The 15,527-nt window shown below is 38.6% G+C and overlaps 1 protein-coding gene and 1 non-coding gene across 2 annotated transcripts; both read right to left on the bottom strand.

The window, feature by feature from the left end:
• Positions 1–8,337: 8,337 nt before the first annotated feature.
• Positions 8,338–8,431, bottom strand: trnai-uau (transfer RNA isoleucine (anticodon UAU)). Its single transcript has 2 exons — positions 8,394–8,431; positions 8,338–8,373 (listed from the first exon to the last, which is right to left on the bottom strand). It is a non-coding gene; the product is annotated as a tRNA-Ile (tRNA).
• Positions 8,432–10,002: 1,571 nt separating this feature from the next.
• On the bottom strand, positions 10,003–14,407 carry LOC121954941 (hydroxycarboxylic acid receptor 2-like). Its single transcript, XM_042502693.2, has 2 exons — positions 14,211–14,407; positions 10,003–11,922 (listed from the first exon to the last, which is right to left on the bottom strand). The coding sequence occupies exon 2, from the start codon at positions 11,872–11,874 to the stop codon at positions 10,876–10,878; it is 999 nt and encodes a 332-aa protein (XP_042358627.2). The 5' UTR covers positions 11,875–11,922; positions 14,211–14,407; the 3' UTR covers positions 10,003–10,875.
• Between the last annotated feature and the right edge of the window lie 1,120 nt (positions 14,408–15,527).

The raw sequence follows: 15,527 nt of genomic DNA on the forward strand, positions 1-15,527 counted from the left end.
TTAAATGAAAGCCCTAAACCAGTGATATTCAAATTATGGTCCATGGGCCTGATCTCGCCCCCAATTGGCTGCTGGGTGGCCCCCAACCATTTTCTAATTTACACTGAAAATAAAGTGAGCCACACTGGTAACTGTTTTTGTACTTTTAGGATAAGGTGCCAGAATGCATAAAACAGCATCAAAATAGTGGTAGTTTACCAAAAAGGTGCTAGTGAAGGATCCTAAGCACTCCCTAACAGAGGTCCTCACTAAGCCGCTAATCCTAAAATCTTAGAAATGTCCTAAAATCCTAGAAATGTTCTAAAATCCTAGAACTGTACCAAAATCCTACAAACCTACTAAAATCCTGAAAATTTCCTAAAATCCTAGAAATGTCCTGAAGTCCTACAAACATCCTAAAATCTTACAAATATCCTAAAATCCTAGAAATGTCCAAATCCTGCAAACATCCTAAAATCATACAATGACGTATGGGGCTGCTGTAATTGGCTCCCTGGCCTCTAATCGTTTTGTAAAAGTGGCCCCCAAGCGAAGCAAATTGAGTACCCCTGCCTTAAATCTGGCTTAGGAAGATATCGGTAGTGGCAGAAGTTATGCAAGTCCAAATTTGCTGGAGGTTATGATGCTGCGATAGTCTGTTGTAAAGTTTTAAAGTACAAGTTTCCTGGAAATAAAACAAGGGAATGAGTACATCCATGTGCACCTTCACACAAACACTGATTCATACATGTATCTGACCCAAGAGTCCGTAAATGAACAGTGAAGTGCTGCAAATCCACCGTAATTTCCAGGAAGCCTGTGTGTGCGTGTGTGTACGTATGTGTGTGTGATTGGAGTTGGCAAAAGGAGCCAGGCTGTTGGAGGGATGTTTAATTAGGTTAAGGAGGTGCAGCAGGGAAGACAGCCAACTGGCCTTACGCACCCTTGTCCTCAACACACACACAGACACACACTTGTAGACACTCCACTTCTTAAGTGCGTCTGGCTCGTTGGGCTCGGAACTGTGTCCAGTCCACGTAAAAGTTGGAGAAGTGCGTAAGTTTTTGAACTCCCACCTGCTGCTGTATTCAGTTTTCATTATTCCTGAGAGGGAGAGCACAGCACACATTGCAGTCACCAGCGAACTTTCATTTATTTTTAGTGTCTACAGAACTTTACAAAGCAAACTGCAGTGGAGAAGACTGTCAGCCTCTATTTACCCTTTAAACTTATATTTTAGCATGTAACGTCACATTTCGTAATTCCCGTCTTCATGATAATACATATAAGCACACACATACCCGGGTATTTCTCTTCTTAAGCTATAGGTAAAACCTTAGCCTCGTGGATCTTTGGCAGTTGTTGTGACTTGGGGTGATAAGGTCGTTTCAGACTAAGAATAGCACTGTGCCACAAGACACAACCTTCTCGTTCATTTCAAGATAGATAATTGTGTTCACAGTTAGAATCCAAACAGAGAGGGCTTTAACACAACAGTTTAACTTAGCTAAACTTTAAATGCAGCATGAAGAAACATCATCTGGCACCACAGTGCAATGGCCAGTCTGATTTGTGCACACATACATTCCAGGTAGATAACTTTGTTGTGAACTGCTAAGTACTACACTGTTTACTTCACAGTCATTTCAGGATAAAACCCATAGCTGTGTCTCAGTTCAGTGAATGGTATATGCCAAAATCAAGCTTCATCCTCCGGCCTTAAAGATGAAGCCAAAGTTCCAATAACTGCACTTCCTCTAATGGCCACTTAGGGCTGGCTCCAGGAGCAAGTCAATCCCCACAAGGCTGGTTTCCATTATGGATTTGAGCAAAACCTAAGTAATATGTTTGAAATGTCGATTAAAAAAACAGTTGACTACGTTTCCACTGAGTGATGCTATGCAACTTCTCCTCTTGCGATAACATTCCAAGAAGCATGGCGATGGATGATCAAAACATCAGCAGGTTGCAGCCATCACACTAGCCGTCACTATTTCCAATCCAAGGCGCCATAGGCGTGTTATGGGAGTGAGAAAGGCAAGGAATTCTGGATTCAAAACTTGCAGATGATACGCTCAACTTTTGATGAGTTATGTGATGCAATAACACCTCTTGTAGCACCTGTTGCATCATGAGGGAGCCAGTTCCTGCCAACAAGCACATAGCCATAGCATCATGTGACCTAGAAAAGCAAAAAAAAAAGCGTTTCCATTGCAGTTTTGCAAAATATTTTTCAGTTCGTCTTAATTGGAAATCTTTTTTGTGATAAATGGGAGTTTTGTCAAAATTGACATGTTTCCATTAGGCGTGCACTTTTTTGTTATTTCAATTTGCGCTATAGACGCTCATGTTGAAATGCCCAGCTTTACAGCAGAAATAAATAAATTATGGTCTCTATAGCTGTTTTCAACAATCATGACTACTGTACAGGTGATGCATTTTTATAACTCACCCACTTAAATCGTATTTTCAAAAATTTCAATTAAACATATTTTATATTTGCAACTTCAATTTACACAATTTGACGGTTAATGGAAATCCGCCTTGTGTTGCTGGACAAAAGGTACACATTGCCAAAGCAAAGGCAATTCAGACATATTAGGTAGAATAACTTGTATTGTTTGTCTTTGGCAAAATGCTAAGTCCTCTGTCTCATTGTCCTTTGGCTGGACCTCCTGGACTGTAATTTTGTATGCTGTCCCTTTCAGTAGTTTGTTGTAGTGCAACTCTCCTTTAAAAACCTTTTGGCTGCAACCCCTCATCCTAGGATAGAAAGTAGAGGTTAAAAAAATGTAAATGACCCATCTGGGAATTGTTCACCATATGACCTTTGAAATTCACACACTTCCCAAGAAGAACAGTTCCGTAATTGGCTTCCTCGGAGCCAGACATTATCACGTCTTTCCCAAAACTCACTCACCCTCCACGGCTGGAGGTTACATCCAACACATACTCACACGCCCATGTCTCCCGTTCTGACAAGACACACCTTTGACCTCAAAGTTTGCTGGTGTGCGTCCAGGCAAAATGACATCACTTCCTTTTGGCAACTCGACAGGCGCTTCATCAGTGATGTCGCTCCGGGGTTGAGTGAATTGTGGAGGGGGGAGAGAAAAAAAACAATAATGATAATAATTATACCTTCACACGTAATGAGCAGAGCCTACGGGCCGCCGTACATAACAGCTGGGCCTGGGAGCTGTCAGACTGCGAGATAGTGAGTGAGCGCTAACCAAAGGCAGATGTGAATTATAGCTTGTGACACATAGCTGCGTGGTTAGTAACAGGTCGGGGGCGGACTTGGATCTAAAGATCTTAATGTACTTTTGCAAGACGTCTTTCACAACACAGAAATGCTGCATTGGAGCTTGAGGTCATTGAAATATCTATATTTTTGCTACATTTCAAGGGAATTTCAATGCATGTATCTCCTCCCAGTTTACCCTTTGAACATGAGCAATTTGGCTGACTTTCTTTAAAAAAAATTACATGGGAAAAAGAGAAACTTAAACCTCAAGAAGGTGCTTTTTTGTTCATATTATATATACATATATATATATATATATATATATATATATATATATAATTTTCTGGATATATATAGTTTTCTGGAAATTGTCCCCTAGGTGTTATGACAATATGTATCTAATAATCCTCCCCAGCTGATTTTCAAATCATTCCTTGCCACCTTCACCTATCTTTTTCTACATTTCTTGCCAGGTTGCTCATTATGTTTCTTCCTGTGTTTTTAAAAGCTATTAAACCAACGTTCTCAAGTTTCTGATGTTTAAATGCTTGTGAAAGGCGTCTGAAGGCAGCGCAAGAAAGCTGATGTCGATCCAGGTGTTACCCAAAGTTGGTAGTCTTAATGGGTAAATAAAAGCTTTATTTTAACCACTAGTGGTTTGCATTTATGCCAAATGCATTTATCATTTATCAGATAAAATCAGTGGTGGTAAATGTGATGCTTTAATCTTGAATGTGATGCTTTAATCTTGAATGACTGCATTTTCTGTAGCATTAGTGTGTGTGCGCAAAGTGTGTGTGTGTGTGTGTGTGTGTGTGTGTGTGTGTGTGCAAAGTGTATGCGCATGGATAAGGCTGGGTAATGAGCGGAGGTGATTAATGCTGCAGGCCAGATCGGGGCAGAGATATGAGAACAGGCTTTGCTACAACACCTACAGACTCGCAGTTACGATGCCTTCGGGCTCTATTTATTCTCAGGCCTCTCTTTCGTCACACACACACAGAGATTATGTGGTTCTTTCTCATGATCACACACACACTTTCTCACTCCTCCCTTCCCATCGCCCCATCACAATTTCTCTCTTTTAATGACACTATCACTCACACACACACACCCCAATTATTCGTCTCCATTAGAGCGATATGGATCAACACACTGTATATTCAAACAAACCAAAGCTATTGTACAGCTAAAGACGTAATGACCCACATACTTCACACACAGACAAAATGTGTCCCGGGTGGAGTGTGTTAGTTGATATGAACCTTATGGTAACAAACTTTTAAAACAAAGTTTTGTATATCAGTATACTGAGGCTCACACTTGAGCAGCTAATTTTGAAAACGTGAACCGACAACAGACTCAATGTTAACACTTCAGCATCCAGTGCAACTGAGAGACAGTTGGCCTCATGAATGCTAAAATGTTTGCATTTTCTGTGGCACAGTTAGCTCAATGCTAACACATATACTATGCTGAGTCATTGGTTTAATTTAAAATGACTTACAGTGTAGCATTAGCACCCTCTTTTTGCTAACTTTTTTCCACATCATAATTCCTATAATCACACATGGGCCTAGATTTCAGGGGGCGCAGGGGTCATATACCCCTCAGTATTTAGCAAAGTACAGAAAATTTTCACACTAAGTAGCTTCTATTAGAACTCGTTCTTTTTCTTAACGGTAGATACAGACATGGATAGAGCCTTCTTTTCATACTCTTTGTTCATTAAGTCTGTATTAGTGCACATTTTCAAATGGACTGTTTACAAGGCAACAGTTCTTGTATGAAATGTGAAACTTTTGCTGTGGTTTGGCCTTTTGTTCATGTGATAGCAGTGTTTTGAGGGCCTGAAAATGCAAACTTTTGAAACCGGTTTCCAGAGTCTAATCTTTTGAGAATACAACCCCTTCTTCACCCGTGCAAACCGGCAATGCGCAGATCCTGTGAGAACAGTGACACACTTTCTGCATGCACATGATGTTCTTCTGTGGTGCATCATTACAAAGTTACCCCACCAGCTACTGGCCTGACATGCACACTACTGCATTTTCAGTTGTGATTGTGGATCCGTATACATGAAGATCATTTTCACACTTTTACATCAACACAGATTTTTTTTAAAAATGCAAAGGAAAGACATTTCTGTTTTTAGTGGGGCCGTTCTTGTCTAAATGTGGCCTTAAAGTTTATGGATACAGATGAAACTGAGCAGTAGGGTACCCCGTTGAGATCGCGGAGGCAGTGTAGTTCAAAATATGACCATAGGAGATGACGAAGGCATTCAAAATTGGAGCAACAGAGAGAATCTGTAATATGGTGAAACTTTTTCAAGGTTGCCACCATTATGTGGTACGTTATTGTGACCCCCTCCATTGTTTCCCCATTTTTTTGTTGTCTGAAACTTTTTACTCTGCTCTCTAGTGCAATCTGTTAGCTGTGTCTGTGTCAACATAAATAATGCATGGATGTATGAGGGCAGTGACAGTTACTACGCTTGAAATGAATATATCTATTTGCATTTTATTGCAGAGTAATGTTTCAAGCCAGCAGCTCTTCCTCTGCCCTCTGATCTGCAAATGAAAGTCACCATTTAAAATACCCATGATGCCTATACAAGTCATGTGACCTACCATAATTACATAATAAATAGCTAAAAGAAATACATTATCCACAATATCGTACCAAAGCTTAATGTAAATATAGTGCAAAAAGGTGTATGGAGAAAATATTGGTATGTACAAAAGGGAGAATACCATACACAAATCACATATCTCTCATAAGTTAAATACTTTACAAAGGTCTCTTGATAAATTGCTTTCACAAATCATGGGCCCAAAAATAGTTAGTGTTACAGATGGACTCGGGCTTATATATATATAATACTTATCATATATACTACCTGGTAGATGTGCCTCTTCCTATTTATCTAACTTTATAGTTTTAAGGGACAAGTAACACTGACTGAAAACATAAAGACATGAATACATACATATAGCAGAGGACTTTTACTTTGACAAAATGAAAGACATTTCAATAATAAAGGAATGCAGAGAAAAAATCACTTTGATCCCCAAAATTTCCTGCATCCTTGTAATCATGTGTGTTACTGGTTGTTATCCTATATTGATAAGAGTTCATATTTTATCCACCATTTCACTCTGATGTGCACTAAGACATTGAATCTTATGAGGACGGAGGGGGCCGAGGAGAGAAGAGTCAGCCGTAGGAGGGGGGCGGGGGGGACAAAGGATGAAAAGACTCCTGCTAATGTTTGGATAAACAAGTACGGCACAGTGATGATAGGGACAGCAATAAAAGAGTATGTTTGTCAGATCAGATGAGTCACAGTGGTGTCCTGAATGTGAGCTTTTCCATCTCACACGTACGAAAACTGTAATTACTCTTTACTTGAGAGGGTAATGGAGTACTCTTTGCATCCGAATCAACACACTCACTGTGCAAGCACGAGCACACACGCACTGACTTTTTTTTGCAAAATGATCTCATGCACATTGCAGCTGGCCTCAAGTGATCATTATGGGGCAAGTTGAAGTCTCTAAGCAGACCATGTTTTCTACATTAGCCCAGTGATAGCCAATGACATGCATCTTACTCATCCACCTTGGGGTTAAGACTGTTGAAACCAGTGTGTGCATGTGTGTGTGTGTGTGTGTGTGTGTGTGTGTGTGTGTGTGTGTGTGTGTGTGTGTGTGTGTGTGTGTGTGTATGTTGAACTGAGGTTTGCATCAAATCATATCCATTCCCTTTTCCATCCATGCATGCATAATATCCCACAACGTTCTTCCTGCACTGCTCTAAAGTATTCTTCATGGACAGCATGGCAGTATGACCAAAATAATTCTGCACGTTTAACTCTTATATATGCAGGAGCAGCAGTGCAAAAGGCACATTTTCATCAATATGCATTAAAAAAAAAGTCATTCTGACATTCAAATGCACACATCTCGCAGAAGATCCCAGCAGATGATAAAGTGGGCTTGTGTGAAACGTAACTGTAAGACATGAGAGCACATGCAGAATACACAGAGTGCAGAAACGGGAAGAGCAACTGTTTTCATTCAAACAGCAGACACAGCCAGTCAGATTCAAGCACGCACATCTGTGTCAGAAAAAAAAAAAAACACACCAGCACGTCCAAACAGTGGACAATAACGTCCTCTAGTGGTACGACAGCAAAGTGTTGAGTCAAATCAATAGTTTATTAACCATTATTAACACTTCTCTTACTTTAAACACTGACTCGTGATCTAATCATCATGAGAATTTTGAGGTTTAAACCATATTATGGTCTTTATGAGATTAATTTAATAATATAATGTTTTTAACTGGATAAATTGGTGGCAGGGTAAAAGTGAGTCTTGGAAACTTGGGCCAAAACAAAAGCAGGTTTATGACACCAATCTGTCTATATCAAATGTACAATACAGACAAATACAAGGATATGAGATATCATATTCATCTTTAATTATAGTATTTCTGAATGGATATCAAATCACAAAAATACATAATTATTGTTGCTTTTTATTTATTAATTTGTTTTGTTTTATTTTATTTTAATATGATGTAAACATGAAGTCAGCATATTACCAACTGTAAGTGACATGTTTTTTCACCATACTTTCAAAGTCTTTTTTTTTTGCAGTGATGGAGAGATACTGCCCCCTGTTTTCGGTTAAAATGAAATACATCTTGAGAGTTTAAAGAGTCATAACTTAAATGACATGACTGAATATTAATAAAGGCATAAATGACAATTTTTTTGTTTGTTTTTTATCTAATTTTTTTTTTAATTAAAAGAAAAATAAATAGTGATCAAAAGTATGAAAATAATTGCAAATAATATATTACACAGCCTCCAAATATTTTTTAAAAAATCCTTCATTCATTTTCTATTTTTATTAAACTGCTCTTTGTCTGTAATAAAAACCTTGCATTTCATAATTCAAGCTGCATAAACTGCACTAACTGTCGTTAAGTTATGGGTTAGTCATTATAAAACACCATATCAATTCTACTGTGAGTAGTAGTTGGTAATTCAAATTGTAATATGTTTAAATAAAACACTCACAATTAGTATGTCAAAAGACTGCTCCAGGTGAGGCTCGAACTCACAACCTCGGCATTGCTCTACAGTGTACTGTCATATAAGTACCGCGCGCTAACCGATTGCGCCACTGGAGCTCACTGTGCTCGTGGTGCAGCTGGGTTTTTAAACACGGACGAGCGGATTTAATGTTGTCACATTACTTCTATTGTTTTCGCTTTATAACGCTATCACACTAGCTCCACACAAACGTTCATGTTTACCTCAGTATCAAAGTACAGAAAGACAATGGCGGATTGAATAATAGTGAAATATTAGCGCTATCATAACTAGTCAGTAGCGTAAACGAGCACAACAGTAATGTCATAATATGAACATATCTTGATTTCTATCGAAAAAATAGTACTTTGTCATGTTTTTCCGTGCTACTTTCCGCTGATTTTCGGGCTTACAGCAGAAGGACGGGTCAATGATGCCATGCTCACAGCCAGCGGTACGCTGGAAGACAACAGGAAACACAGCCCGTCCTTGATATTTTCAAAGTAAAACACGTCACAATAAGACATCCGCTGAAAGTCTCCACTGAAATACAGAGGAACGCTATTGCTGACCATTTGTAGTGGTCATGCAGGCTACTAACAGATTCTTCTAAACAATTGTTAGCAGTGTTGTTTGGCACAAGATGAAAATTAATAAATATAAGATTTTTATCCTCTCCCAATACATAGCTTTATGGATTTTGTAGCCTATAATGATCCCTCTAGCTATCTATCTTACCTCTGTCTTTTTGTTTATCTTCTCGAATTCTTAGGGATACCTACTGCCACATGTTATAGCCTAGCCTACTCTTTGGTCTATTTTAAACATTTGCATGTCACTGTACAGACTGCGCTGAAGTATTGTATGTTTGCTGTCTTGCTTATAGTTATGGTGGTATTTTGATGTGCTCCATAATCAGCTGCATCTGACTTTGAGAGGGAATTTTCTCCACGATGATAATAAAGTAATTTAGAACTAGCATTGTTATTTTTAAATGGCAGGTTATATATATATATATATATGTAAACAGAATTTCTTTGATAATCAATTACCATAAACTATGATAATAAAGTAATTTAGAACATCATTTTTGAAATGGCAGGTTATATACACACACAGTTTTTCTTTGATAAATATTTACCTTAAGAAGTATGCCTGGTATAGGCCTAATAGTAGAACCTCCAAAACAGAACAAAGTATTGAGGGTTGCGTGTGTAAAAAAAAGTGACTACTATATTAAGTTTTCCTTTGGTAAATATATAATGTAAATACAGTACTTGTCATCCCTTTGTTATCACAGAATCAACCGATGTCCTTTATAGAAAGAAAATGTCACAACCCCTACTCCATGACTCTGCCTGTAACAGTTGTATGTGGTTGTTTTGATTTTTTTTTATTTTTACCTTTGTTTGAATGAAGTGTGCTTAATGTATTTTGGTTTTATCTGTCTGTCAGTTTCTTCCCTTCCCCCCTCAATCACACTCCACAGCTTTCAGCACACCTGTGAATCATCTGCAGCCAGCACAGCGGTCTCCAGTCAAGCCATCTCCTGTTCGCTACAAATACTGTGCGCCAGTTTCCAGTCCCTGCCGGATTGTTGTGCCAGTCTTGGTATTTGATGACACACACGTCCCAGCAATAGATGCAATAAATGCCAACTAATTAACACAAACACTTAAGATGCTTTTATTGAAATGTATAATCATATCATACAGTTTCAACATAATAGGAAGGAACACCATTGGTTTCTGTAAAGAATCTGACGTTGTGGATGTTATAACAAAGATCCTTCTTAAAATATAGTGATTGTCAATACTTGCAGACACAGAACTGTACCTGTCAGGACATTCCCCTGCAGCACTCCTGTCCTCAGACTGGGGCATAAACCAGAAAAAAATACTGTGGTTAAATACTTAAACAGTTAGGCATGCACAAATTGTGGAATTCTGGACCCACTGACACAAATGTTTAAAATAATAATTTGTTCATTAGCTGATACCAATAGGCTACTGAAGTTTTATTGTTGATGTTCATTCTGTTTTCCATTGTTATTTATTCCCCCTTTTGTGCTAAGGAGATAGAGAAAGCCAGCAGCTGCTAACAGCTATGTTAACTAGCTCTCAGCACCAAGTTGCTGTTCAAACCGTTAGTGTGGAGCCCTGCTTTTTGCCAGCGTAAAATTTAATACAACAAAAAAAAGATTTCCACACACTTACATCTATGCAGCGTTTCACTTTATAGCATAAATGCTGTGATAAATGTCTGACAGACTCAAAGCTAAGAATAAAGTGATGTAAATGTGAAGAACATCCATCCCCATTTTTTGTAAAACTGTAATGTGTGTTAATGCCATGGTATTTACAGATAAGTTGACAGCCATCAACAAGGCAGATATCGGCCAATACCATTGTGCATCCTAATAAACAGTGACTCCATTTCATTTATGGGTTGTCTTCAGAGTGGTCCAGTATCTTCCCCAAGACTCTTCAACATCCTCAGTAGTCTACCCATTAAAAGTCATATAATATTGTATTATTTTTTGCTATTGGTTGTTGACTGGTCTGACATTCTTCTTCTTGAGGCTCAGGCAACTGATGGAGCTCTTGAGGGCATCTTGAAACATGGAACTAGAGAAAGAGTAAATGAGAGGATCCAGAGCACTGTTGAGGTAGGTGAAGCCGAGGCAGATCATAAAGAGCTGGGTGATCAGATTGTAGGATGTGCAGTTCGTGGGGTGGAAATACTGGACACACAGCGCACCCAGGCCTGTGAGGATACTTGGCAAGAAGCAGATGGTGAACACCAAACTGATCACCCCTACCGCTTGGATTGCCTTCCGCACCTTTTTTTGCGTGTCCCTCTGCTGTTTGTGCAGAAAGCATGCAATATGAGCGGAGCAATACAGAATCAGGAACCAGGACAGGAAGAACTCTGCAACGAAAGCCACATAGTGTATCTTTAATGGCAAAGGGACTACACTGTAGGCGTTGAAGCTGCGACACAAAGAGACGTTGCCATGTTGGAGGAGGAGGTTGGTGGTTAACAATGGAAACCGAACTGCAATCACAACAGTCCACATAAGACCTGCAGTCCAACAGGCCTGAGTTAAAGACATACGGCTGATCCAGTGATGCGGATGGACCACTTTAAAGTAGCGATTCAGTGCCACAACTGTCATGAATGCAATACTGGCCGCGCGATTGACAGCCAGCATGAAGAGGTTGACGCGGCACAAGACTTGTCCGAACACCCAGTGGTCACCTTGGAGAGCAGTGTGGATGCGGAAGGGCACGCTTATGAGGAGCAGAAGGTCAGCTAGAGCCAGGTTAAAGAGGAGGAGAGTGTGTGGTTTCCAACACTTTATGCAGATACAGAAAATCCACAAAGCGACCATGTTTCCTGGCAGGCCCACAATCACCTCAATGATCACGAGGATATGCAGGATCAAAGGTTCAAAGTTTTGGTTTGATGGGCAATGGATGACACTGTTATTCATATTTATTGCCTCTGTGGTATTGGTAACCAAATCCATTTTGGCCATGAATGCAGTCTGATCTCTCTTTTCCACTGTTCCTAATTCTTAGCAGATCTTGACATTTTCAAGGAGAAGAGAAAGAGAGGGAGAGAAAGTGTTATAGACAGTAATATTTCATGGATTAATCATTCAAAGCAAAAGTTTTAACATTTTGCACCCCTTATTCTGAAAGGCTTCTCCTTGATCTACTTTGGCTTTGACTGAATCTCATTTGTATGTTGCTGTCAACAAAAGCATCTGCCAAATTAGTTTATGTAAAATAAAAAATAGACTTATTTGCTTTCTTGCCGAGAGTGCAATGAGAAGATTGATACCACTCCCATGTCTGTACAGTCAGTATGAAGCTACAGTCAGTAATCAATTAGCTTAGCTTAGCATGACGGCCAGAAATAGAGGGAAACAGCTAGCCTGGCTTCGTCCAGATGTAACAAAATCCATCTAGTAATGCTAATAATAATTATAACAGAACTGTCTTTTTCCCATCTATTTTTAGGGCTGTCAAACAATTTATTTTTAAATTGTTATTAATCGCAGAATTGCTTTTCTAATTCACATTTTCAATTCCATTATTTTGTTTTACAAAACAGTTATGAAGTTCATATTGAACAGGTAAAGTAATTCTTTCCAGATTGTCTTGATTATGAATCAAATGACAACAAACAACTGCATGAGATGATTATAAATTCGGCATGTCTGAAAAGGGACACATTGGTACCCATAGAACTCTTTTTCATTCAGACATCTTGAGGTCAGAGGTCAAGGGACCCCTGTTAAATGGCAATGGCCATTCTGTTTATTCATTCATTCATTTTCCGTAACCACTTTGTCCTCATAAGGGTCGCGGGGGGCTGGAGCCAATTCCAGCTGTCATCGGGCGGAAGGTGGGGTACATCCTGGACAGGTCACCAAATGTCTTTGGACTGTGGGGGGAAGCTGGAGATGCCGGAGAGAACCCACGCAAACACAGGGAGAACATGCAAACTCCGCACAGAAGGGCCCCCGCCCATAAATCAAACCCCATTCCAATCCGGGTTCGACTCAGGGACCCTCTTGCTGTGAGGCAACAGTGCTAACCACAACGCCACCATGCTTCCATGCTGTTTATCCATCACCAAGATTTAGCCTTATTTTAGAGTGTTATTCAGCCTCCTTACTGAAAAGCTAGCATGGCATGATATCACTGGATTATTAAGGTCTTCTAGTTTTATATGATAGCAGTATCATCACTCTAGCTTTAAAACTCAGACAGATACAGCCTCTTGAAGATGGAAATGTTGGCTTGTGGTTAACGCGATTTAAATAAATAAATATAGATTAACCCTAATTTATATACAATCCTAAAACCAAAAGAGTTGGGAGGCTGTGTAGTAAATGACTAAAAACAGAATGCAATTATTTGCAAGTCCTTTTCTAAATATATTCAATTGAATACAGTACAAAGACAAGGTATTTAATGTTCAAACTAATCAGCTTTACTGTTTTTTTTTTAAATATACACTCATTCTGAATGGCTGCAATACATTTTTTTTTAAATGTGGAAACAAAAGAAATTGGGGTAAACTGGTAAATTTGTAATGGATGATAGTATCATGACTGCGTATGACATGGGCATCTTCATCACATGCTAGGGTTAGAAGGAAAATCTGCACGGGCAAATAGTCTGACAGTTTAAAAGCAATTTTTCTCAGTGCAGAATTACTAGGATTTTAAGCCATAATATTGTCAAATGACTAAGAGAATATGTACAAATCTTAGAATGTAAGGGGCAGGAACAAGACTAGCTGGCCTGCAGCCAAGACATGAATCCTGTTGAAAATGTGTGGCACATAATATGACAATAATAATCCAGACTGTTTGGCAACTAAAGTTGTACATCAAGAATGGGAAAGAATTTCAAAACTTAAACAATTAGTGTCCACAGTTAGCAAACACTTGGTGAGTGTTGTTAAGTGAAAAGATAATGTAATGCAGTGATAAACATACCTTTGCCAACATTTTTGTACCAAACCGCAGGCATCGAATTCAGAAAGAGAATGAATTCTAAAAAAAAACAAGTTTATCAGTTTGAACATTACATATTTTGTCTTTGTACTGAATTCAGTAATTAGGTTTGAAAAGAATATGCAGAGAATTCTATTGTGTTTTTATCCATGTTTTAGACAGTGTCGCGTTTTTTTTGGAATCGGTTCGTATAAGAAAATATTGACGTTTAGCCATATTTAAATGGTAGTGATGAGATATACCAATGATCATTAAAACACCTTATCAGTCTTTTAAATGTCAAACCTCAAAATGAATGTACACTTCAGAATAGGAAACAGAGTTAAAATATCAGCACTCACCAGTTTTCAACAGTGAAATCCTCTGAATTCCCTCTAAAAGATCTGAACACCTTCCTTTTCAGAGGATACAGTTGTTTTACCGGTACATTCGGCAGAAGACACAAGTAATGAGATCTCTTTCACTTCAGGTGTATGTGATTTACTAACACAAGATCCTTGTAACATTCCGCAAGTGAAAGGTGGCTTCCTCTAAGGGCTTGTCACAGCATGAGGGTCATGATGGTTCCTGGGAAAACAATCTGTAGTACAGTCCCTTTTGGAATTCCAGATCCACCTCCAGTGACTTATATCAGATCTTGTTTTAACTGAGTATAAATGCTTCTTATCATACTTTTCCACCATAACATGTTTGTTAGCCTGTATTTTTATTTGTATCTATTTACATTGCTATTATTGTTTGTTGTTTTATATTTATTTTATCTCTATTTTAACTGTTATTTGTTTGCTTGTTAACTGATTTAAATGTCTTTGCTCATACGCGGCATCATTTAAAATGAGGGTTAATATGAATATTAATTTATTTCAATCTAATTTAGGTCTATTTACGTAATTGATAAGTGACATGAAAACCTGCCAACCTGCACACTGTGTGAAAGAGGATGTGAATTTCCCTAACCAAATTTTCTTTGGTGACAATGTATTATACAACAATGCATTGCACACAATGTCAACCCTGCTCACCACTGTGTGAAGAGTCCGATCTTTGTCATCTCAATGACTTTATGGTCATTGACTCCTGTACAGCGGTGCAGTCCCCCTCCCCAGGCCCCAAAGGTGTGTTTGCCAGTATCACTGGACTCTGATCTATAAAGGTCCGCCATTCATCGAACTGTTTTATTAGAGTGCACACAAAACAAACACACAGCAAACAGCAGCGGCAGCATGTCAGGACTGACATCTGTTCTTAGGGACACTTTATGGTTAGATTTCAAGCTGTGCATGTGGGAAGCTGCACTGGTGGAGCTCTAAATCCATATTTATATTGAATTAGTTATTATGTGTGTTGGCAGCTTCTAGCACTCAGTGAGTAACATCTAGTTACTCATTTTTTTAAATTGCAGATGATTGTCTAATAATCTTTATACAGCATCATAAATCTCTTTCTTGCACGTTCACCTGTAAAACTGCGTAAATATTCAAAATGAACACACAATGTTTACAGAAAGGCTAAAAGTCAACATGAAACAAATGTGAAAAATATAATACTCATAATGTGGTAGAAATACTTTTGTGCTTGAAATATGACTGTAAAAAATTCTAAAATGGAACATAATAGATTGGGAACTAATCATTTTTCATGAAATATTTTTTTCTTTT

The sequence above is a fragment of the Plectropomus leopardus genome, chromosome 13 (assembly GCF_026936395.1).
Source record: "Plectropomus leopardus strain MGB_pleo_1.0 chromosome 13, ASM2693639v1, whole genome shotgun sequence".
In the NCBI taxonomy this organism is placed as follows: Eukaryota; Metazoa; Chordata; class Actinopteri; order Perciformes; family Serranidae; genus Plectropomus; species Plectropomus leopardus.

Coding starts and splice junctions, on each gene's coding strand:
- LOC121954941 (XM_042502693.2), bottom strand. CDS start 11,874: ATGGCCAAAATGGATTTGGTTACCAATACCACAGAGGCAATAAATATG.